Genomic DNA, 26,406 nt, shown 5'->3' with positions numbered 1-26,406 from the left:
TTTTTAAATTTTTTTTTGCTATTGGCTTGATTTCTGATTTGATTTCCAGTTCCATGTTCCCCTATCACCGGTCCCTATTACCCTTCCAAACAAATTTCCTAACTTATACGTGCCACTGCGGTTTAAGTGAAGGCCATCTGAGCGGGGATCCCTATCTCCTACCCACTCATTAGAATCTAGAAATTTCACTCGGTTTCCCACATACCCACTCCATAGTCTCATTTAAATCCCCAATCACCCTCCAGTCAGTATCCCTCCTTACACAATATTCCACTAATAACAATCTCCGCTTTCTTAAACTTGACCCGTGCTGCATTTAACAGATCCCACACATCTCCAACTATGTTGGTACTTATATCAGCTTGCCTTACGTTGTTGATACCAACGTGAAACACTACCACCTTCTCCTTCCCCTCCTCCTTCTCTTCTACTTTCCTCAACATCTGCCTCAACCTATTACTGGATAACATTCTACCCTGGTTCCCTTTCCTCCACACACTTTCCCCACGTGTCTAACGATGGAATCCCCCATGACCAGAGCCTCAGCTCTACCCACCTCATTTGATACCCTCCTGGTCAGCCCTGTCTTTCCTGATAGCTGCAGAAGCTACTTCCTCCTCCCTTTTCTCCTTCCCATGGCCCTGTTCCACCTGTCTTTTCCTATCCTCTACTCTATATTTCTCTCTCCTACCATTTCCCTTCCTCCTACTTCCACACCATCTCAGCAACAGTTCTCTGTCCCTCATCTTCCCTCTGTTTTCCAAATTGTGGGACATTCTTCATCACTCTCTTCCCGAGTATACCTTTATAAATTCTTTTACGTTTCCAAAGCATTCTGCTCAGTGTTTCGAATTTCCTGTAATCCCATAATAAGAATTGTTTGTTGGTCCATTATGTCGGTGATCACTTTTAGTTTACCAGTTTGCATGAGTGAGTTTATATTGTGTGTAGAGGAGTATGTTATCAGCTTCGGTTTGATTCTTGATTTTGTCTCGTTTGTGTATGTGGTACTGGGGTATTTCCGTGCGACCAACTTCACGGTGTCTTTTAAGTGGCAGCCCACCATATTCGAATGCTGCCTCCTCTGAACTCGTGGTTCATTCGGGGGAGTATTCCTTAAAAGACCTTCCATGCTTTTCTGTCAATTTGTCACCTGTGTGGGACTAGGTCCCGAATTACAACTCTGGATGTGATCCATTGAGGTGATAATGAGGCCGATTCTCTGGAATACAGGCGCCTTGTGCAGCCACCCCTAACCTGAAGAACAGATGCTGTATAATGTATTCCAGTGGCATTTCCTCCACTGTGGGGACCATCACCCCACGTAAAGGTTGTGGATAATTTTTATGCTTGGGAAAAGCACGTTTTTGGAATTCCAGTCCCGATGTATATTTTGAAGTCATTCACTATACAACAGAATAAATGTAATGGTAAAGAATGTATTTCTGAACAGAATTCTATAAAATAATTATTTTAGTTGAGGAAAATAAAAATAATGAAACTTCAGTCACTAATAAAACAAATTTGTGTATTAAATGTTTCTATAATTAAATTTGTTATAGCAGATCATTCCTTCATGTTGAAATTTTTAAGTGATGTATTTAAAAACCTTTCCTCTTTAATTACAGGCCAGATGGAAAGAAGAAGGCCTATGTAAGACTGGCGCGTGACTACGATGCCCTGGATGTTGCAAATAAGATAGGCATCATATAAGATGCTTTTTATGTACATTGTTTAATAAACTATGATATTCGGTAGGGGGGAGTTTTAAGCAGTGATTTAATTACACCTGTCCTCTTCTCCTTTCCTTAGGTTCAGATCTTAGGGAAGGTGTTTTTTGTTATTCATTGTTGTCCACATTAAATGTAAATTTGTTAAATATGACATTTCATAGAGGCCTAAATACACTGCATTACGCTGTGATTTTTGTCCATTCTGTATAAGGATAATTCCACATCAAGTCAACAAAGTTTCCCCCTCACCATTTCATATTGTAATGAATTTTGTATACAGTTGCCTCTTTTACCCAAAAAGAACATGCGGCAGACCTATTATAAATTGCACTTGCTTCTTTTGTAATCTAGATACAGTAAAACCTCGTTAATTCGAAGTAGTTGGGACTCAAAAATTGTTCGAATTGACCACCAGTTCATAATTCAGAAGTACTAACCCTTGCTGCGTTACAAAATATTCTAAGGCCCGTTACTGTATGCAGTTAACCTTGATTCACAGTTTATACCTTTCAAATGCCGTGAAAAAAGAACTATTTCCAAAATGTATCCAAGAAGGTGCATTTACAGTATTCAAATAATGCCCTTGGATATCTCACTGGCAGAAAATAACCTCACGCAACGAAAGGAAAAAAAAGCACGGTTCAAAGACAAGAAATCTATACTGACTCCCATGTGCAAGTACTTTATTCATTAAATTACTATACTGTAAGCATTTTAGATGTCCGACTCGTTGGCTGAATGGCCAGCGTACTGGCCTTCGGTTCAGAGGGTCCCGGGTTCGATTCCCGGCCTGGTCGGGGATTTTAATCGCTTCTGATTAATTCTTCTGGCTCAGGGACGGGGTGTATATGTCCGTCCCAACACTCTCCTCATCATATTCAGACAACACACTACACTACCAACCACCACAGAAACACGCAATAGTGCTTACATCCCTCCATAGAGGGTTGGCGTCAGGAAGGGCATCCGGCCGTAAAACAGGGCCAAATCCACATGTGCGACGCAGTTCGCACCCGCGACCCCACAGGTGTGGGAAAAAGCGGCAGGAAAAGAACTGTAAGCATTTTAGATGTGTAGTATTTACACAGAAAGTGCCTGATGTCCTTAAAATCGAACTTTCCTATGACTATCCTTGTATGATTTCCCGCCATGGCACTTCTCTTGTACTTCAGAAATGTAAACACATGCCGCATCACAAAGTATTCTAAGACTCATTAATACATGCAATCACCTCGATTCACGGTTTAAACCTTTCAAATGCCATGGGAAAAAACTATTTCCAACATGTATCCAACAAGGTGCATTTCCATTGTTCAAATAATGCACTTTGGTAAATAACTTACAAACATAACCTCACGCATCAAAAGAAAATTATCACACAATCCAAAGACGATAAATTATGCTGGTTCCCCTGTGCAAATGCATTATTTTTTGGATTTCTGTACTGTTAGCATTTTTAGATGCTTTGTACTGGCATGGAAAGTGCCTGACGCCCATAACATTGTGGCTTAACGATCTTTCCTATGACGAGGGGATAAAGTTTCTCGCTTCCATGTGCATTGCAACGCACTACAATGACCCCCATCCCTCACACTTGTACGATTCCCCGGCTGGCACTTTCTCCTTTAAAACCATATGATCGTTTGGGCTCGCATGAAAATAAAGTAATGCAGTTTCATCGGCAATGACAGTATTGTTCGGTGCGTATGATTTAATTATACGAGTCACTTTTTTTTCCGTCAACTGTCGGCATCGCCAGTGTTCATGAATTCTGTTTTCCCTCACACTGCCCGTTGCGTGATATTACGGCGTTCCTTAAAAGTTTGAATACAAAAGAATTCCGATTTCATTCAACTTAGTAATCATGAAGCGCACTGTAGATCACCCGCAGTGAGTGTAAATGCGGAAAGCTACGGTACCACTCCACATTCCGGAACGCGTTCTATTATGACGCGGATAAATTTTGAGTTGAAATTACTCTGCAACATACTACTGTTTTAAAATGTAAAGGCAGTTTCGAATTAAAAGTCTAAATTTCGGTAATGGGGCTGACATTGTACTTCGAATTACAAATTATCCGTATTTCGAATTAAACAATTTAAATAACATGCAAAACTGTATCTCATGTTTCCGGGAACGAGACCTTCGAATTAGGTAGGATTTTGAATTAACAGATTTCGAATTATCGAGGTTCTACTGTATATAAAAATGAATGTTTGTATGTCTCGAATGGACTCAAAAACTACAGTTTGATTTTGCTGAAATTTTCACAATTTGTTCTTATTACTCCTGGGAGAGTTTAGGAAGTATTTTGAACAAAATCCGGTGGGTAGTTATTTTATGATGAATATTTTTGTCATTAATTGTTTTTAAGCCGTACCAGGATTGGGTTGAGCTGATGTACAGATTGTCGCTAGGCGACAGTAGCTTAAGCTGTAATATGTTCGCGACTCCTTTACTAACTTTAGAAATATAAAACTGCATTTAAATAGAAAAATCTGAAAATTAATTTTCAATTAATAAAATACACAATCGTCGGACCTTTTACTCTCACTTGCTTCTTACCTGATTAACACACACGTTATTTGAAGGGTGCCAGTTAGAACCGAGTGCAGCAATAATAGAATGAGAATCTTGATTATCTCTAGGGTGTGGGCTAATAAGCTTACTTTTGACAACATACCATACAAGTTCTGGGAAAAGGAGATTGGCGTTCAGTTTCCCCATTAAATTTGAGGTTATATGATTCTACTCTGGAAATGAAATTAAAGATTAATTTGATAGAACAAAATATATTCTTGAAATAGAACTGCTGCGATTAAAACAGATAAGAATATAAAATTATGACATTGCCACTGAAATAAAACTAAGCATGAATTTGAACTCTTCTTGACCGGACATTTAACAATTTTACATTAAATATATCCCTCACTGGTTCACTTGACAGTACCTTCAACACTTTGAGTGTAATTACGACGTATTCCTTTGATCTGGTGTTTACTGTAGATGTGTCGTGCCTAATTTGGTGATGTATCCATGCGACTGCTTCTTCTCCATATCATATGACTTCTTGGCAAGTTTTTACTGTATGACTTCATTGCAAGTGTATCCTTCTATGACTCCATGGTAAGCCTTTCCGTCTGTATCTTCAACTAAGTGACCTACCAACTGTGGCCTCACTCTCTCAATGATTAATGACTCGCTGAGTCCTCTCCATCTCGTTCACTCCATGACTGTTCACTTATCCATTTGGCTTCTTCACTGTTCAGCTTCCGTTTAACTTATGACTGACTCTACAAGACATACCCAGCCTATATAGACAGTTGACACACCTATGCAATCTCCAGAGATAACTATGATCTACTCCCACCTCGCGACAAATGTTACACCCTATGGCGAAATCGTCCGCAGCACCCAGTAGGTAACTCCAAGAACGTGAGCTCACCGCTAAATGCTCACGACGACGTAGCGATGACTCGGCATTTACTCCAGCAATATTGCACAATGTAGCAATGTCATATCCACATCTGATATACAGCAATTCTTACTGTATATGTTTTTAGTGTTAATCTACACACACATACATATGCATACATTTAACTACAATCACGCAAGCGACGAGCATTGCAGAATTGAATTAAATAATAAGAATAATACAATAATAGTAATCTCACAGATAAAATAATAGTACGGACAAAGTAATATTAATGATAATAATGATACAATAATAATATCACAGATGAAATAATAATAAAAGTACAGATATCATCTTGTAATGGGATTTGATTGCTACATCATTATAGTTTGGTAAGAAATGCTGTATATAAGAGGAGGGGAACACGCCGCCATGTTCTATAGAGTACGTTCCTTTCATGTCATACAATTTGATAGGTCTGCCCAGTGTGAAAAATATAGAATATCAACGGTGGAATGAGAGTTAAGAGGATAATCCACACCTAACGAAGAGTAACTGGGGATTCTCAACCAGCTAAGGCGAGTCTATATTTTATATATATAAATGTTATTGTGTGTATGTATTACATCTCCTAAACCATTGGAGCGATTTCAACCAAATTAGGTACACTTAAGTCTTAATAACAGGAGACAAACCCCATGGGTGTAAGACACCCCGAGCATCCTTAGGGGGTGAGTTATAAAATAATCTAAAATAGCATCGAATCCATACTTTTCGAGGTTGCTGAAAATAATAGTGACACTCCAAAATTTTTTAAGGTCCAAGTTAACCCACTTTGTGGTGGGGGAGGGGGGGCGTTGGGGACTGAGATATAAAAATGATCGAAAAGTGTTGAATCCATACGTGACAATCTGGATTTGTTAAAAGTCCAATTTCAGCCCCCTTTGAGGTGGGGGGCGAGGCGGGAGTGAGATAAAAAGTAATCAAAATTGGTGTCGATTTTGTGATAATTCTCATGTTTGGTCCATATAGAATTTCATGTTCATCAAGAGAATTACAACATTGTTTATTAAGACCACCTTTTCAATACAAAACAAGTTCTTGTAGTTGAGATTTACATAATATTATAAAGTTTTATTTGGTAGATGTATTGCCCTCTTCTAGGGGCATCATCAGCTTTGACTCGAACCTTAGTCATTGGTCAGGATCCTGAACAATCCTTATATGTTAACAAAGATTAAAAAATTCTTATTTTGTACTTGTTTGATATCTTGAAATTGATACAATAAAAACATTAAAATTATGGTTAATACAAATGATTGCTAATGAAGAAAAACTTGATAAAAGAAACTTTTCTAAAATTAGAATTTGGTCATTCCTTGCTTATCTTTTGTGAAGTTTAGAATGTCTATGACTAAAATGGATCAACATTTTTTACGCATGAGCTGCTTAAAAAACGTTAGTAATCATTTGTCTGATGACTTGTTCGTTCTGGGAAAAGCATTACTAGTTAGTTCCAGAGCCTAATGTGAACTCAATTACGTGTGAAAAATGTCTATTATAAACCATTAATCGTGGAGGCATTATTTGAATCTGTGCTGTACAATTTGTTCTGTAGCACTCAAATTCAATGTTAAATTTGCTGTTATAACGTGTTTGTTGGATGAATCCAGCTTGCGAGTAAACACGTTAGTTCATTCTATGGTGTGATTATCGAAAGTGATATCTGTCGAGGTAGGCAAGAGCAAGAATGCACATTTCATTTTAGATGTGGACAAATGAGCTTTCCATGACTCACTGCTGTGAAACTGACTAGGTGGAACTTGCACTGGACATGTTGGGTCATGCATAAATCAAGCTTATCTGGACCTAGAGCTGGGTAAAGTGGTTCAACTGCTCAACCGTTCACTCATTGAAAAGAAGTGGCTCATTAACTTAAAAAAGAAAAAAAAATACAGCTTATCAAATTCATAGGAAATTCGTAAGTTACCGGGAAAAGGTGTTACATTCACTCAGGAGGAAATATGTTACAATGCATTTTGTATCATGTTCGTTAATGTAGAATGTTATAGTACTCAGCTTTTTTCTTAAAAAGTAAAATTCCCTGACGAGACAGCAGGCAGCCAGGAACACCTATTGTGGTGCAGCAAGCCGTGGGAATTGCTGACGCATGACGTTGGTGAGCGAAAGATCCGGATTCACAGTCTCGGTGAGAAGAAAGGCACAGTTACAGTGCGAAACTTAAACTAAGAAACCATAAAAATGGTTGCAAGAATATGTAACAAACACAACAACATTCATAATAGTTTCCATTATTTGGCTAAAATGAACTGAAATTCAATTTTTAGGTATCTGAACACTGGAGATAGCGTTTGTTTTGTTGCCATAATGTGGAAGCAAAATATCAACCTGCCACCCACGCAACTCTGAAATACATTCAAGTCATTTTAATGAACTCATTATTTCGTCCCGATTAACTGCTATTAAGGGGGTTGCTAGCGTGCCAATTCTCACCTGTAAACCACACGTTGCTGTAGTAGGCGGAAATCACGATAAACGAGGGCGACGGTCGAAACACTTGCCAAATACGCTTGAACATGTGGTTACGTAAATTACACAAGCACAAAATAATTTATCCTAGGGGAAGAGTATTGATTGAACTGGAGGTTGTATGGTCAAAAATAGGAAGTAAAAGTAAATCGGAAGAGGAGTTAAAAAACGGGAAGTTCCCGGGTAAATCGTAATGGTTGGCAGTAGTGATGGGCGGTCTGAGACGAGGTCTTGAGATTTCTCGAGACTAGCGCAGGCATTATTTCTCGCGAGAAATCTCGAGAGCGTTGTCCCCACATTGTGCGGCGAGCAGCGTGTCGTAGGCGTAGAGATAGTCGGAGCTGAATGTTAATTGTGGCGAGTACGCGAATAACCAACCACGGGCCTTCTCATTTTCGTAATTACGTGTCAACAAGCGACTAGGGCGTTCGTTTATACCGAGGTCAATTTTGACGAAGTATAACATAATTATAAAGGATACGCATTCGGGCATTGTATGCACTGGTAGGTACACGAATGAGTGGTTCAAGTACAGAACCTGACGGCTACTGTAGGTACACGTAACTGGATTCTAGGGGCGTGCATTATTCGAACTCGAGACGAGGCAAGACGCGCCTTGCTGCATATGCAACCACCACTACGCACGAGTGGAATGTGCAATCTAAATTGCTATAGAGTATTCGCGGCATAATTAGGTAGGTACTTCGATATATGACAGTGCAATGTCGAACTGTACGCGACAACTTGAAGACGATGTCCGAAACGCAACGTAAGTCGTGGATGTCGGTTATTTTTAAGAGATGTCACATAGCACAGCCCACTGTGTTGCTTATTCAAAAGAAGTAAAATACATCGGCAGAAATACTTCTGGGATGATCCGGCACTTACAAACGCATAATATCAATGAAGACCGGGCGAGTTGGCCGTGCGCGTAGAGGCGCGCGGCTGTGAGCTTGCATCCGGGAGATAGGTTGAATCCCACTCGGCAGCCCTGAAGATGGTTTTCCGTGGTTTCCCATTTTCACACCAGGCAAATGCTGGAGCTGTACTTTAATTAAGGCCACGGCTGCTTCCTTCCAACTCCTAGGCCTTTCCTATCCCATCGTCGCCATAAGACCTATCTGTGTCGGTGCGACGTAAAGCCCCTAGAAAAAAAAATCAAGGAAGAGGAATCGTCACAGAACACCTCCGGCCCGGTCTGAATCACAAGAAACTACCCTGCCGACAACGATTGTGAAGCATCCAGGTAGGATTACATCCTAATAACAATTATTAACAAATTATAGGGGTTATTCAGCTAAGATGTCCACCTGACATAACTCGTGAACAGTTTAAGATACTTTCATTCTGTATTCACTTTCGTTAATGGCAAGGAGCTCATAGTTCAACATGCAGTGCTTTCATAGGATTTTGACAAAATTTATCGTCACACACGTTTCCATGTGAGAACTGCTGTTGATAACTATCAAGCTTACACTCATAGTTACTGGGACGTCGCACAGCTCGCAGCACTCGAGAATGGGTCTCGAGAGCGTTGCCCGTCACCCCTGTTTCACGTTCCACTCCTGTGTAATGGGGGTTGCATATGCAGTAAAGCACATCTTCCCCGTCTCAGTTCGAATAATGCACGCCTCTAGTATCCTAGTAGGTGTACATCCTATCTACAGTTATTCACAAAGTATGCATTGTTATTCACCTAAGATGTCTACCCCAAATAAGTCGTGAACAGTTTAAGATACTGACATTCTGTTTCCACTTTAGTTAATGGTATTAAGGGGTTCATAGTTGAACATGCAGTACTTTTCCAGGCGTTTGACAAAATGTATTGGCTCACACGTTTTCATAAGAGAACGTTATTTCACGCAATAACTGCCAATGATATACTGTCAAGTTTACAGTCGTACTTACTGGTACGTCGCACAGCTTGCGCTACAGAAGGATCGGTCTCGGGATTCTCGCGAGAGTCTCGAGATATGCGACGTCAGTCTCGAGCGAGAGCGTTGCCCATCATTAGTTGGCAGTTATGATATTGCTACGAATAAAACAGCGTCCGTTTTATTAATGTTAATTTATTTCAGTGTGACCCAATAAATGCGTGTGCACCCACAATTCTAATTAAGCATGAACGGCCACACTCACGAATTGTGTTTGTTTACAAGTGTCTCCTGTACACACACACACACACACACACACTAGTGAGTCCCAGCGGGTTGGAATTACACGCAGTAGTGATGGGCAACGCTGTCGCTCGAGACTCTCGTGAGAATCACGAGATCGATCCTCCTGCAGTGCAAGCTGTGCGACATACTTTAACTACGACTGTAAACTTTATAGCATATCATTGGCAGTCATTGCGTAAAATAACGATCTCATATGAAAACGTGTGAGCCAGTACATTTTGTCAAAAGCCTGGAAAAGTACTGCATGTTCAACTATGAACCCCTTAAACTCTTAAGCGGGGATCTCGGTTCACACTAGCTCACTCCCAGGTGGGGAGCGATTTCCCTGATTGAAGAAAATATTTTATTACTTGATTAAAAACAATCTTGGACTAAAATGAACTATTGAAGGGCCAAAAGAGAAATATTTACTTCAATATAATGTATTTAATTGTTGAAGAATTCCATTATTTTAATTTTTCAATACTTTGTGCAAAAACGTACTAAGTGCTTTCACACTGTGAAATCGAGATTGCTTCTTCCTAACAGCAAAAGTCTGGTTTTTGTTTATACAGTAACTTTCACCTGAATATTTTAGGCAGTTTACCATCATCTCTGCCTGAAAATAAATGTTTCTGTATATGTAAATTGTAGATTTACAAAGTTTACATGTACTTAAAAGATGTGCAATGGAATAAATTATAATACTCACGAATTTTTCTGTTATGTTGGTTAGCGCTTTCGAGGGATCAAGTTTATATAGTCTCCCTACAGTTCATAAGTAACATAAACGGACTATATTACACTACAATACAGGTAATATTTACAGTATTTACAGTCTTCACAGTGTTATGTCTTTTACAGCTGTTAACTATGATACAAACGGAAGCAGTCGTCTTCGCATAATTTATGTAATTTCATTCCAAAACGCGATCGTTTTCTTCTTATATAAACTTTCCACCCTAGCCACCCTTTCCATAGCAAGCGGTTGTCATCAATTGACATTTTGCCACCAGGGATATAAGCTTCCGAAAATGTTGCTAATAGGTGGTCAAATACTGGATTTATCTCGTATATTTTGGGAGGAAGTTGTGCATCATTCACCTCATTGTCAGAGTTTTGTAAAAAGCTGTGGAGGAAAATCTAATAATAATAATAATAATAATTATTATTATTATTATTATGTTATTGGCTTCACGTCCCACTAACTACTTTTACGGTTTTCGGAGACACTGAGTTGCCGGAATTTAGTCACGCAAGAATTCTTTTGCATGCCAGGAAATCTATTGACAAGATGCCGACGTATTTGAGCACCTTCAAATACCACCGGTCTGAGCCAGAATCGAACCTGCCAAGTTGGGGTCAGGAGGCTGGCCAGGCCACTCAATCTGGCGAGAAAAAAGTCTCTTCTGTCATCAGTTCATAGAAAGTAGGCGTAGTGAACAAGCGATTGAGAGAAATAGTGTCCTAATTTAGGTTTTTCTACAATCCCCTGCGGCTACAGTATGGCCATAAGAAGCTTTATTTCGTCCTTATTTGTCCGGACACGGTCTTGATCTCGATTCCTTCCTTTTGTCTTACTAAACTGGGATTTATGTGCGATTTCCTGCTCGGCATCTTTTGTCTGTTCAGCTATGTTCTGGCATATCTCGTCATAAGAAAGGAATTACAATATTTCGCTCAGTTTTGTTTTCCCTAAAAACCCTCTTTTTACATCACGATGGAAATTTGTATCAAAGCGGGAATTTCTTTGTCCATTTTCAGTATAAGTTGACGAAGAACTTGCAATGGTTGGATTGTAATCAGTGTTATCGTCACAACTGTCACTGTCATGAACGCTACTTGAACTGGAATCGAACACGTGTTATTTCTTTAGCGACTGCTGAACATTCGCATCAGCTACGCACAAATCCTGTATATCCGCGCTTGCAGTACTTTTTCCAGGTAAATTCCTGTCACTTAAAAATTCCCCTTCGGCAGAACTTACTTCATAACATCACAATTCTCCCCACTAAATTCCAACATTTTGTTTTATCATGACCCGTAAATCGTCTTCCTCTAACAGTGGGGGCCGGTAATTCGTTATAGATATTTTAGCGGAAAAAATGTAAGAAAAAGGATCGAATAGAACCCTGGTCTCAGCAGTTTGGCCGGAACTCATGAAATAGGACTGTATTACGTATGCGTACGATAATAAAATGCTGTGTAACTCGCGATAAACCCACACTCCAGTCGTGAAGGATGAACTCAAGACTGGGGATAAGAAATCAGGTCACAGTTCTAAAATGTCATCAGAGAAGTCTGTTCAGTGTCATAATCTCTAGAAATCCCTTCTAAAGCAATATTATTACATCCAAGGGACGATTAGGCGATGCGCTAAAGCTTCAGCGTGGAGTTGTTAGGCCTTAGGTCGTTCTTGATCGGACACAGCTGCGTTCTTTATGTTGCAACTCGTGGATGACACATTTGTATTGGGAGAACATAATTGAAAAAATTCACATCAGAGGGCAGACTCATCCAGAATACGCTGCTAAAAAGGAAATAAACCTCTGCAGGCAGGCAACTGAGAAAAAAAAATTAATTCGAATCGGCGGATATATCCGCGTTCCCCACCGAACAAGCGACTTGTAGCTGCGGAACTCGCCGCTTCGCCCACCGAAGGGGTTAATACCATTAACGAAAGTGAAAACAGAATGCCAGTATCTTAACCCTCTACTGCATACTGTTGCCATTAGGCAACAAATAACTTTTCACCTGTATAAATGGATAAATTAGTGATGGGCAGTCTAAGACGAGGTCTCGGGATTTCTCGAGACTAGCGCAGGCATTATTTCTCGCGAGAAATCTCGAGAGCGTTGTCCCCACATTGTGCGGCGAGCAGCGTGTCGTAGGCCTACAGGTAGTTGGAGCTGAATGTTGTTTGTTCCGAATATGCGAATAGCCAATCACGGGCCTTCTCATTTTTGTAAATACTTGTCAACAAGCGACTAGGGCGTTCATTTCCACGGGGGTCTATTTTGACGCAGTCTAACACAATTATAAAGGACACGTATTCGGGAATTGTATGCTCTGGTAGGTACACGAATGAGTGGTTTAAGTACATAATCTGACGGCTACTGTAGCTACACGTAACTGGATAATAGAGGCTTGCATTATTAGAACACGAGACGAGGCAAGATGAGCCTTGCTGCATATGCAACCACCATAACGCACGAGTGGAATGTGCAATCTTTATTGCTTCAGTTTGCTCCAATTCTTCCGACAGGCAGGTGTACATCGTTATCAGACCCCGCATTCAATAACATATGAGCACTGCTTGTGTTTACCGATATTTTAGTGACGAAGGAAATAATTACTTACAATGCTATAGCGTATTCGCGTCATAATTAGGTAGGTACTTCGATATATGACGGTGCAATGTGAACTGTGTCTAATTGTACGCGACAACTTGAAGACGATGTCCGAAACGCAACGTAAGTCGTGGATGTCTGTTATTTTTAAGAGATGTCACATAGCACAGCCCACTGTATTGCTTACTCAAAAGAAGTAAAATACATTGGAAGAAACACTTCTGGGATGATCCGGCACTTAAAAACGCATAATATCAATGAAGAGGAATCGTCACAGAACACCTCAAGCCCGTTCTGAATCACAAGAAACTACCCTGCCGACAACGATTGAGAGGTATCCAGGTAGGTTTACATCCTAATAACAATTATTAACAAATTATACGTGTTATTCAGCTAAGAAGTCCACCTGACATAACTCGTGAACAGTTTAAGATACTGGCATTCTGTATTCACTTTAGTTCATGGTAAGCAGCTCATATAGTAGTTCAACATGCAGTGCTTTCCTAGAATTTTGACAAAATTTATCGTCACACCTACCTGGATGCCTCACAATCGTTGCCGACAGGGTAGTTTCTTGCGATTCAGACCGGGCCGGAGGTGTTCTGTGACGATTCTTCTTCACTGATATTATGCGTTTATAAGTGCCGGATCACCCCAGAAGTATTTCTGCCGATGTATTTTACTTCTTTTGAATAAGCAACACAGTGGACTGTGCTATGTGACATCTCTTGAAAATAACCGACATCCACGACTTACGTTGCGTTTCGGACATCGTCTTGAAGTTGTCGCGTACAATTAGACACAATTTCACACTGCACCGTCACATATCGAAGTACGTACGTAATTATGACGTGAATACTCCACAACATTGTAAGGAATTATTTCCTTCATCACCAAAATATCGCTAAACACAAGCAGTGGTCATATGCTATTGAATGCGGGGTCTGATAACGATGTACACCTGCCTGTCGGAAGAATTGGAGCAAACTGAAGCAATTTAGATTGCACATTCTACTCATGCGTAATGGTGGTTGCATATGCAGCAAGCCGCATCTTGCCTCGTCTCGAGCTCGAATAATGCACGCCTCTAGTATCCAGTTACGTGTACCTACAGTAGCCGTCAGATTCTGTACTTAAACCACTCATTCATGTACCTACAGTGCATACAATGCCCGAATGCGTATCCTTTATAATTATGTTATACTGCTTCAAAATAGACCTCGGTAGAAATGAACGCTCTAGTCGCTTGTTGACACGTATTTACGAAATTAGAAGGCCCGTGGTTGGTTATTCGCATACTCGCCACAATTAACATTCAGCTCCGACTATCTCTACGCCTACGACACGCTGCTCGCCGCACAATATGGGGACAACGCTCTCGAGATTTCTCGAAATTTCTCGCGAGAAATAATGCCTGCGCTAGTCTCGAGAAATCCCGAGAAATCTCGAGACCGCGTCCCAGAATGCCCATCACTAAGGTGTACATCCTATCTACAGTTATTCACAAATGATGCGTTGTTATTCACCTAAGATGTCCACCGCAAATAAGTCGTGAACAGTTTAAGATACTGGCATTCTGTTTCCACTTTAGTTAATGGTATTAAGGGGTTCATAGTTGAACATGCAGTACCTTTCCAGGCTTTTGGCAAAATGTATTGGCTCGCACGTTTTCATATGAGAATGTTATTTGACGCAATAACTGCCAATGATAACCTATCAAGTTTACAGTCGTAGTTACGGGTACGTCGCACAGCTTGCGCTACAGGAGGAACGGTCTCGAGATTCTTGCGGGAGTCTCGAGATCTGCGACGTCAGTCTCGTGCGAGAGCGTTTCCCATCACTAATAAATACATTGCGTTACCAACCTCGTCTGAATAAAAGCCCAAACAAAAAAGAAACAGTGTAAAATAACAATGCGGCTTTAACCGTCCGGACCAATGGTCTTGTCCAGATCCTATCCTAACCATCAGCACGGCAAGAACCAGTCCAGACCAATGGTCTTGCCCAGGTCTTACCCTAACCGTCCGCACGGCAAGAACCAGTCCAGACCACTTGTGTTTTCACACGAAACTAGGGGCCTAAGGACGCTTCGCGGCTTCTAACCGTCCAAACCAATGGTCTTGTCCACGCCAAGAATCCTAACCGTTCAGACCAATCGTGTAACAATCACCACCACCAGCTATCGAAGCACTTCACTCATTAGTTCCTTAGTACAGAGGTTGGCAGCTGTGACCATAGCTTCACAACATCCTTCCCGAGAAGGTCGCGAGCGTGTAAGTGTAAGGGCACACAGGAAGCGGTGCGGCGCGGGGCGGTCCGGGCCGGTCCGGGCCGGTCCGGGGCGATATGAACAAGTACGTACTGAGCTATGGGACTGCACAAACAAACAGCGACTTGAAGCGAGCCGGAGCGGCGCGACGCGGCGCGGGCTAACTTGGAACAGTCGAGTTTGGTTTCTTGAGGCGGGTAGACGCGGGCTGCACGTTGTACCATGGACGGCGAACTACTTATTAACGAGGTATTTGCTAGACCGCCTATTTGGCAATCGAGGCACAAGCATTATCGCAACAGAGGTGTGATTGAGAAGCTGTGGGATGAAATAGGAAGAGCAATGAATACAACAAGTAAGTACCTAGCTATATTTCGTAAAACAACACAGAATACTGGTATGGTTATATAATGTTGATGTTAGACTATTTCTGAAGATATTCTTTTCAATTCAATTCGGTTCAGTTCTATTCTAACTACTATAGTTTATGAAATAATAAAGTTAACCACACTTTTAGACACTATAGTCTCCTCTCAAAAGTCTTTGTGTTTTTAAATAGTTGGCAAATTTATCTCTGATCTCCTGTGCTCGAGATGTGTATCTGTTATTTCTCCTATGTTTGTGTAGAGTTGTGGCTTCTCTGAACACGGGGTCATTTTCACCATCTTTGTCCCTCACAACATTGTGGAGAACACAAGCACACTTTATTATTGTTATAGCGTGGGGGTACTGTCGTTTCAATGTCTTTCTGAAGAATGCAACATTTTGAGTAAAGTATGTCGAAAGCACAATCAATACACCTCCGAGCTCATGACAATCTATAATTGAAGGTTGTTTTTGCAGGAGTCAGATCATTCCGCGCATATGGTTTCAGCAGGTACGTTTTCAATGGATATGCTTCATCTGCAATGAGAACGTTTGGTAATATTTCGAAAGAAGTAGGAAGTTCGCAGTCTGGGGGGCGGGGCATAGTGAAAGTGTTGTTTTCGAGGCTTGCATATAGTGATGAAGCAGCAAACGTACCGCCGTCATTCTGGCTACCTTTCGCACCTACGCCAATGGCTAAGAATTTGTATTCCGGATCAGGCACACCTTGCAGGACTACTGAGAAAAACTTTTTTTAGTTCTAGAATTCCGATCCAGAATGTGGAGGACATTTCATTCTGCAGTGCTTTCCATCAAGTGCTCCTACACAATTTGGCAAGTTCCATAAGTCCCAAAACCCCGCTCTTGATTGCTTTAATTATTCAGTAATGGCCACAGGCATGTGATCTTCCACTAGGTTTCTCCACAGTAATTTGCACGAATCTATCGCAATAGACTTCACGCTTCAATATCCCATTCAGAAGGAATAAGCCAGCATTTGAAATGAAGCACCTGTGGCTAAATACCTAAAACAAAATCAAATTAATATATCAGCAATAATAGTTGTAATTTGTTATCAAAATATATGTAAAAAAAACATTTGGTAGATTTTACAGCAACAGGGTGACAGCAATTGCCGTTTCCCTTAAAAATTAAATAAGTTATGAAATTAAATAAAACACTAAGTGATAAGGACCTCCAACGCTGCCAGTTCTAAAGATAAAATTTATCTATACTACATAGTATAAAAATGGGGTAGTGTCTGTTACTCTTTTACTGAAACCCGGCTTGACCTGCTATACCAAGCTACCCCATTAACTCAGAAAACAAGTTTGTTTCAGAAATGTTTTTCCTTTTTTTTTTTTTCTTCAGAAGTTGAAGCCCGAAGTAAATGGAAGAACATGAGAGATCATTACAGAAAGGAATTTGAAAAGATGATGAAATACAAATCTGGTGATGCCGACGGTAAAACGCAACTTTCGACCTGGCCATTTTTTGAGTTGCTCTACTTTTTGAAAGATGAGATGAATCCAAGTACAACATCTGGAAACCTGAACCGTCTCCTACGATTTCATCCCCGTATGCCAACCGACATGAACTTCGATGAACTTGATGATAGCGGCGATGGTACGCAGTCACAAAAACAGGACGGTGTGGAGGAGGTAGAAGGCGAGTGTTCGACTGTTGCATCACGTTCTGAAACTCCTTCAATTATGTCCCACCCTAGCTCAAGTTTCGGTTCTCAAAATCCCCGTAAGAGGAAAATAAATGTGCAAGATGTCGTAGCAAAGAAAATGTTACTGGTAGAAGAGCAAAAAGTCGAACTCCTTAAAATATTAATGAACAATGTGAAGATTATCACTTTTAATGAGCTTGCTGCCTCTTTTTAAAGGTATGTCACCTTTAGAAAAGTTAACAATGAGAAATAAAATTACGCAGCTGTTCATTGATGCGAAAATGGCTAAATCAGATCATGGTGGTGCTTTTGGAACATTTCATTACATCGACGAAGAACGTATACCTTCTAACCATGAGACTCCACAACAGCAGTGGTAAAATATAAAAAAATATCTACATTGAAACAGTTTGTGTTTTATATTGTCATTCAAAAAGTTTCCTCAGAGGATCTTTAATTCTGATTTCATTTGTTTTAAAAAAAATGTCATGGCTCCAATACATTTAATATATTTTAAAAAGCATGTACACTAACCTTCATTTACCACCTCTACCAGCTCATTTATTTTCAAATGCAAAAGTAATGCTGATGTAAGCCATATGAAACTGACTTACCTCGGACAAACAACTAGTCTCTCCTCTGGACCGATAGGTTTTCTCCAGTTGGTTCTTTGTTTTTCCAGATCGTTTTTAACTTTGCTAAGGATATAATCAAATGTTGATATTGCCATTCTTGTGTAACGTAAAAAGTGTTCCTCGTGCTTTCTTTAAACTGGAAATAAGTGATGATACTCTCCATGAACAGCTCTCCTCAAACAGACTTCATTTACCCACCCTCTCCTCCGCCGTCGCTTCAAAATTGTCAATTAAAAAAAGTTACTTGCACAGAGGATACTTGTACGTGCAGCTTTGTGCAGTGCCATGTTGTCGATTACCGCCTGTACGATATCGCGTCCCGTGTGTGCAATACCCGCGCAGACGACGCGCCGCCCCGGTCCGGCACGCCCCGAGCCGCGCCGCGCCGCTTCCTGTGTGCCCTTACACTAAACAAACGACAGTCGTTCCGCGGCAGCTGAATGTAGCGAGTACTGGGCTGCGAGGAGTAAAGTAATATTTTCTTCACCAAACGAAGACGAAAAATAATTCATGCAGTAGAGGGTTAAACTGTTCACGACTTATTTGGGGTGGACATCTTAGCTGAATAACCCTGCATAATTTGTGAATAACTGTGGATAGGATGCACACCTACTTGAATACTAATGGCGTGCGTTATTCGAACCTGAGACGTGCTTTGCTACATATGCAATCCCCATTACACATGAGTTGAACGTGTAATCTAAAATGCCCGACCTTGCTCCAATTCTTTCAGCAGTGGTGATGGACAGCGTTCTCGAGACCTATTCTCGTGGGGTGCGAGCTGTGCGACGTCCGAGTAACTACGAGTGTAAACTTGATAGTTATCATCAGCAGTTCTCATGTGGAAACGTGTGTGACGATAAATTTTGTCAAAAGCCTAGGAAAGCACTGGGTGTTGAACTATGAGCTCTTTAATACCATTAACGAAAGTGAAGACAGAATGCCAGTATCTTAAACTGTTCACGAGTTATGTCAAGTGGACTTCTTAGCTGAATAAGCCGTATAATTTGTTAATAACTGTTATTGTGATGTAAACCTACCAGGATGCCTCACAGTTGTCGGCCGGGTAGCTTCTTGTGATTCAGACCGGGCCGGAGGTGTTCTGTGACGATTCGTCTTCATTGATAATTGCGTTTGTAGGCGGATCATTCCAGAAGAGTCCGGCTCCATGGCTAAATGGTTAGCGTGCTGGCCTTTGGCTACAGGGGTCCCGGGTTCGATTACCGGTAGGGTCGGTAATTTTAACCATCATTGGTTAATTTCGCTGGCACGAGGGCTGGGTGTATTTGTCGTATTCATCATCATTTCATCTTTATCACGACGCGCAGGTCGCCTACGGGTGTCGAATCAAAAGACCTGCACCTGGCGAGCCGAACATTTCCTCGGACACTCCCGGCACTAAACGCCATACGCCATTTCATTTCATCCCAGAAGTATTTCTGCCGATGTCTTTTACTTCTTTTGAATAAGCAACACAGTGGGCTGTGCTATGTGATATCTCTTCAAAATAACCGACATCCACGACTTACGTTACGTTTCGGACATCGTCTTCCAGTTGTCGCGTACAACTAGACACAATTGCACATTGCAGCGTCATATGTCGAAGTACCTAATTATGACGCGAATACTCTATAATATTGTAATAAATTATTTCCTTTGTCACCAAAATATTGGTAGACACAAGCAGTGGTCATATGTTATTGAATGCGGGGTCTGATAACGATGTTTATCTACCTGTCGAAAGAATTGGAGCAAACTGAAGCATTTTAGATTACACATTCTACTCATGCGTAATTGTAGTTTCATATGCAGCAAGGCGCATCTTGCCTCGTCTCCAATTCGAATAATGCACGCCTCTAATATCCAGGTACGCGTACCTACAGTAGCCGTCAGGTTCTGTACTTAAACCACTCATTCGTGTACCTACCAGTGCATACAATACCAGAATGCGTATCCTTTATAATCATGTTATACTGCGTCAAAATAGACTTCGGCAGAAGTGAACGCCCTAGTCGGTTGTTGACACGTATTTACGAAATTGAGAAGGCCCGTGGTTGGCTATTCGCATACTCGGCACAAACAACATTCAGCTCCGACTACCTGTAGGCCTACGACACGCTGCTCGCCGCACAATGCGGGGACAACGCTCTCGAGATTTCCCGAAATTTCTCGCGAGAAATAGTACCTGCGCTAGTATCGAGAAATCCCGAGACCTCGTCTCAGGCTGCCCATCACTAACGCACAGACTGCTATAATCCTCACTTCTGTGAGTCAAGTCGCCTCGTACAGCAGCTGTGTGTAGACCGCTGATCTGAATGACAGGGCTGTGCGCCACTCAACACATGTTCGTTGATTCGACTCCAACTCCCTGTGTGTGGGAAATGCAGACGAAGAATACACCCACGGTATCCCCTGCCTGTCGTAAGAGGCGACCAATGGATGATTGAATTAGAACCGTGAGACTACTTGTGATTAGTACCATCACACGGGGAAAGCCATGGGGCGCCTTTACTTGCGACTAATACCACTATGTTAGGTACATAATAGGTTTGTGATTAGTAGCGGCAGAGTGGTTCACTGTGGGTTTCCCAGTACCTGTGATTTGTACCCACTATATGAGGAACACCACGGGATAGTACGAGTCCCTGTGGTTAGTACACCTATGTGAGGTGCACCATGGGTTTGTGTTGCCTACGAGTGGTGCCATTATGTGAGAGACATCATAGGTCTGCGTTACCTGTACGACGTACAATACAGTACTTGTGAGTAGTACCATGATGTTTGGAACACCGTGAGTTGACGCTACCTTTGATTAGTACTGCAACTTGAGAAATACCATGGTATACTTGCTTCTACTTTAATAGTGATAAGTGCCATTATGAGGGACTGTTGACCTGGATATTGAACCCGTTTAGACAAGCATCATCGATCCTGGATTGTGCTTTGGAAGCATTCCCTTGGTCAGTCATATAGTTTCTGGGAAGGTGAGGCATTGCGGGTCGGATCCACTGATTGTTTTAAATTCATATTCATTTTTCATCACCACGTTTTGAATTCCGGTCAGTGGATGAATTTTGTACTTTTAAATTGTCATCTCATTTCGTACCATTAGGGGTCGATGACCTAGATGTTAGGCCCCTTTAAACAACAAGCATCATCGTCATCATGGTTCGACTCCAGGGACAGTCCAGCAATTCACAGTCAGTTCGTGCTGGTTCCCGGTGGAGAGCGGACGTAGTGTACGGAGGTGCTAGCAGTTTTCCGCGCGTGTTGTTCAATTCGTGTTCGGATTGTTTTCTTTCTTCTCTCTGTACCTTTGGGAGTGGTGAGAGAGAATCGTAGCTGGTTTATGTGTTGACTTTCTCCCACACTCCTGGCCTCACGGCGGTGTCGAGTGGGGGTAATAATATGGAGGAGGAGACAATTTTAGTTGTCAGTAGAGTCATACCCTTGGAGGAGACTCTCGTGCTTCCTGATCCCTTAATACCTGACCATAATTTTGTCCCATCTAACGATAACGGTCCATCTACTATTGAACTGGAAGCCAAGTTATAGGATGCACTCCATACCGGACCTCATATAGTCTTCGTAGAATCCCTTGACGACAGTAGAAAATTGGGTAGTATGCATCCAGTGACCCTCGGCAAAATTTTTATGAATGGAAATTTGTTGAAATTAACCAAATCTCCCATAGAGGTAAAAGTGGGTTTAAAATTGACTTTAACTCACGAACCGAAGCCAGTCTTTTCCTGTCAAATCCCATTTTACAGGAAAAGCACCCTAAAGCTTTTATTCCTTCTGCTTCTGTCTATAAGGTTGGAGTGATCAGAGGGGTGGATAGGGATATGACAGACGAGGAAGTTCGCAAATACGCTGAATCACCCGTACCTATAGTGGGAGTTCAGCTTATGAACAGGCGAGCCATGCAGGATGGCAAGGTCTCCTACGTTCCCACAGGAACAATTAAGATCACATTCCGAAGCCAGACACTGCCTCCATACGTATCTCTCTATAGGGTTCGATCCCCGGTTGAACCCATTGTTTTTCAACCCACAGTATGCTGTAAATGTCAACGTTATGGACATACTTGAAATAACTATCGCCGAGCTGAGTGGCTCAGAGGGTTGAGGCGCTGGCCTTCTGACCCCAATTTGGCAGGTTCGATCCTGGCTCAGTCCGGTGGTATTTGAAGGTGCTCAAATACGTCACCCTCGTGTCGGTAGATTTACTGGCACGTAAAAGAACTCCAGCGGGACTAAATTCTGGCACCTCGGCGTCTCCGAAGACCGAAAAAGTAGTTAGTGGGACGTAAAGAAAATAGCATTATTATTATGATTGAAATAACTATCGAACTACAAGCCCTCGATGTGCCAATTGTGCACAAAGTCACGAGGCCCAAAGAGTATACTGATTCACGACGGCAATGTTTCAACTGTTCTGCGGAACATCCAGTGGGGTTCCTCCACTGCCCCGAGCATAAACGTCAACAGGAATTAAAGAAGCTTGCAATGGAATTTAATATTTCAACTTTACAGTCCTTTTTTTGCCTCATTTGGAAATAGATTCGCCCCTCTCGTTATTTAGAATGCCGGCACGCGGTCTACTTCTCAAGTTCCACAATCTACTCCGCCAAGGAAAAGAAAATATACGCTGGTGGTGCCTAAACACTATCCTTCACCAGGATTCCATGTACGGGGATACCGTAATATACTACATATTGAACCCATGACCTTTGTGCCCTAAGAACATTATGCATAATATGACAAATTAAACTTAAAGTTGGATTCTTGATAGCATGGAGTTGACACGTGACGAGGGGGTGATTACCTTCGGTCCCACGCTCTGGGGTACGTGACGTCAACCACACGTGTCGACGGCGGAAGAATCTCAAGTAATTTTTATGAACTATTTCAAAGCGCGTGTACACGGCGTGACCACGCCAAGTCAAAAAAATATAGTGCCTATCAAAAGAGGTCGATCATCTCACAAATCGAACCCGTAAAATTTTTAAATGTCCATGAACACTACCGCCAGAAATGTAGCAAGCATGTAGTCACTTTCAAAACTCTTGAAATTACAGTTTAGGTAAGTCAGAAAATTTAGAGAAATTTTCTTGGCGGCAAAGGGAGAGATCCGAAGAGAGGGGGTAACTGCTATAAATATAAAGGGACGCCATGACGAAGTTTCCTTCTCCGGCATTTGTGATACAAAGCGGACGAAATTGTTGAGCTGCTCTGCGAAATCAAATCAACGAAAGTAGACTGAGTTCGACTGCAGATTTTAGCCATTGCGACTAAGTCTTGACTCCATGGGGAGATAGTTTTCTTGAGAGAAATAAGTGTATCAGATAGGACGGTCAAAGTACTGAAATATTCTAATGTGATTAAGTAATTCGTGTGCGGGAATAATTATAGTCCATCGTGTGCGTACAAGCAAACAAGTGAAGGGTATTTTCTTTTTTTTAATGCTTTATTCCAGGAAACCTGAAGAAATAATTATAAATTGTAAAGCCATGAATGTAAAAATGGCTAAATAAAATGCCAGGGTCGCGGGTGAGCCCTAAGACGAATACTGGCATGAAGACATGAGGTAGGTGACTTCCCATCTTACTGCCTCTTATATCTCATCTCGTGATTTCTAAAAGTGTATTTTGCATGGGGATATACGACGCAGTGGTCACCCCTACTAAGTTTTGTAAGTGTGAGAGTACGACTAAAAGAGTCATTTGTTTTATTTTCCACTTGGATAAAATTTTGAAGTCTTGCGAGTGCCATATAATGTTGTAAAAAGTTATTGAATAGGGTTCCGAAGTGATATCACGTCCAATGTAGATCGTCATCCGTGTGAGTGTACTGCCTGTATTTTGTGATGTCAATGTAAGATGTTCATTCGACGTAAAATTCTTCTGTCTGCAATTTGACGTTAATAATAATAATCCATGGTTACTCATTTTCAATCGAGTGGAAGCGCGCTGTCGGGTGAGAACCTAGGGGATGAATTTGGTCACGGAGAGAAACGTTCTTTTTTTTTAATGCCCATTTTAAACTGTGTCTGACTGACAATAAAAGATCTAGTAGAATGTTTCAGTCATTTCTCGTAAAAATCAAGTTATTAAATACGATATCATTTATGCGAAGTTATTCATGATTAATGCATTGTGCGATATTAGACGTCGGTATTTCTAGTGAGGATTTTATTCCAGTTCTTTGTCGATGATAATTGTGGAGCTGGGAAACAGAGGTTGGTTTTGTGAATCAGGTTGGACCTGTCATTGAAGCCGGGACACTGAAGCCCGAGGAGTGTTTTATATGAGTTGAGATGAGATGTGCGAATCAGGTTAGAGTCCTGTCATTGAAGCCGGGATATGATAACCCGAGGAATATTTTATAATGTTGAATGGAAAGAAATTCATAGAAATCCATAGCGGTATAATTGGCGACGCGTATAATTAGTGTGGGCATCTTGAAGCATATCTGTGCATTTTGTTGGTTAGAATATCGTATTTGTTTAATCATGTCGGCAGAGTTTAAAGGGAGCATTTTGAGAAGTCAGTCAGGTAGAACGAACCGGGTGGTTTATGTAACTGCCAAGCGAGCATGGGGTGAGAGACCTAAGCGGACAGCGGGGATAATAACGGGAGTAGGAGTGGAGTCGAGATTGTACTTTAATTCTCGGCCAGGAAAACGTTAAAATGCTGGATTTAGTTGAAATTTCATAGCCGGTAATGATCTAAGTATTGTGAAGTACTGTAATTGGGGACGTAATGAACATTCGAAACCATGAACTTTGAGTATAAGGAACAGAGTAACCCAATTTCAAGGTTGTCCAAAATATAGAGCGATGGTCGTGATGATCGATTTGTCTGCGAGGGGTGTGCAAAATTCATAATGGTAATGACGAGATATGACATCGTAATTATATGGCGAGTTGTTTGGTTTGTACGTAGATTATTAGGATATCCAAGTGTTAAACGGTTAGGATTAGATTAGATTTTTAAGCATGATATCACGAGATGAGATATATAGCTGGACATGAATGATGTAACAAATTCTTTTCCAGCCAGATAAACATCGCAATATTGAATTTACATCACAGCTGCGTAGAAATTTGTGAGGAAACCAGAGTCCGCGGAGATGAAATTTGTTGTTTGTTAATATTTCGTTAAATCATTTAAATTTATTAAATTATTAAATTCAGTGAAACCGCATTTTGAAATAACTTTAATCAAGCGAATAACTTGGAGATGCATTCTGGAAATTTTAGTTTGTTGTCTGGGGAATATTAAAAATAAAGTAAAGATTAAAGGGACATATCCGAAGGAAATGGATTTTACTGCCACAAAGTTTGTGAGCATTGCTATTGTTGTAATTATTGAACTTTGATTGATTGAGCAATGAATGTGCTGGGGATAGTAAAGTGGAACTTTGGTCATCAACCGATGTAACTTAATTGTGTTTAGCCTTCAGCCTAGAAACTTGGATGGTCAGGGGGTCATCAACCTCAGTGACTTAGATTAGGGCCATATGCCATTGTAGCATCATTTCCTTGCGGTCATCATCCACAATGACTTTAATGTAACTTAGAAGATTAGATGTCGATCCATGACATAGACGCAGGTCACATCGATTCAATTAAGGGTCCATGCCGTAGAACCATTGTGTGGCACACACCGATTGGACGGCCTTAATTATACTCAGAGTCCAGAGTTCGTGTTACGAGGGCTGGACCATAACGAATCACTATGATGGTACATGTGGTCTCACATGGAAGCCGAATTTAAGGATTTCCAGACTTTCCTTTCTTAAATGATTAATAATTAAGATAATGGTTTCTAGTAAGATTGCCCATCAGGCAGTTACGTTAAAGTCTCACACCAGTGTTCTGACATTTATGTAAAAATGATTGTGGTGTCCAGTGGACACAATTGACTATGACATCGTTGACATAGTAAATTGCTTCAGAATTTTCCTGAATAAATAGGAATCCTTTAAATAGACCTTTCATTCCAGTAGATAGATTAGAATTACTGAACCCTACCTCTACCTCAGCAAGTGACGAAGAACCCGAAACGACCCAAGAGACAGATCTCATGAACTTTGCTGATAGGTAAGAAAGGTAGGTATCCCTCAATATGGACCAAAAGGGTTCATTAAAATGGCTTCCAACGTGATGGCATCAGTCACTTAACGATGGGGCATTAGTCACGATAACGATGAGGGAACCTAAGTCACGATAACGATAAGGATATTGTGGA

The 26,406-nt window shown here is 41.1% G+C and overlaps 1 protein-coding gene across 1 annotated transcript in view; it reads left to right on the top strand.

The window, feature by feature from the left end:
• Positions 1-1,757, top strand: part of RpL23A (ribosomal protein L23A) — an 87,328-nt gene extending 85,571 nt beyond the window's left edge. The window contains exon 5 of the mRNA XM_067151747.2: positions 1,629-1,757. Coding sequence (XP_067007848.1) covers positions 1,629-1,713 — 85 coding nt within the window. The 3' untranslated portion in view covers positions 1,714-1,757. The remainder of the gene's footprint in view (positions 1-1,628) is intronic.
• The last annotated feature ends 24,649 nt before the right edge of the window (positions 1,758-26,406 follow it).

Source organism: Anabrus simplex, chromosome 7 (assembly GCF_040414725.1).
Source record: "Anabrus simplex isolate iqAnaSimp1 chromosome 7, ASM4041472v1, whole genome shotgun sequence".
Classification (NCBI taxonomy): domain Eukaryota; kingdom Metazoa; phylum Arthropoda; class Insecta; order Orthoptera; family Tettigoniidae; genus Anabrus; species Anabrus simplex.
Note: the sequence above shows the minus strand (reverse complement) of the source record. Positions and strands in the feature narration are given on the sequence as shown.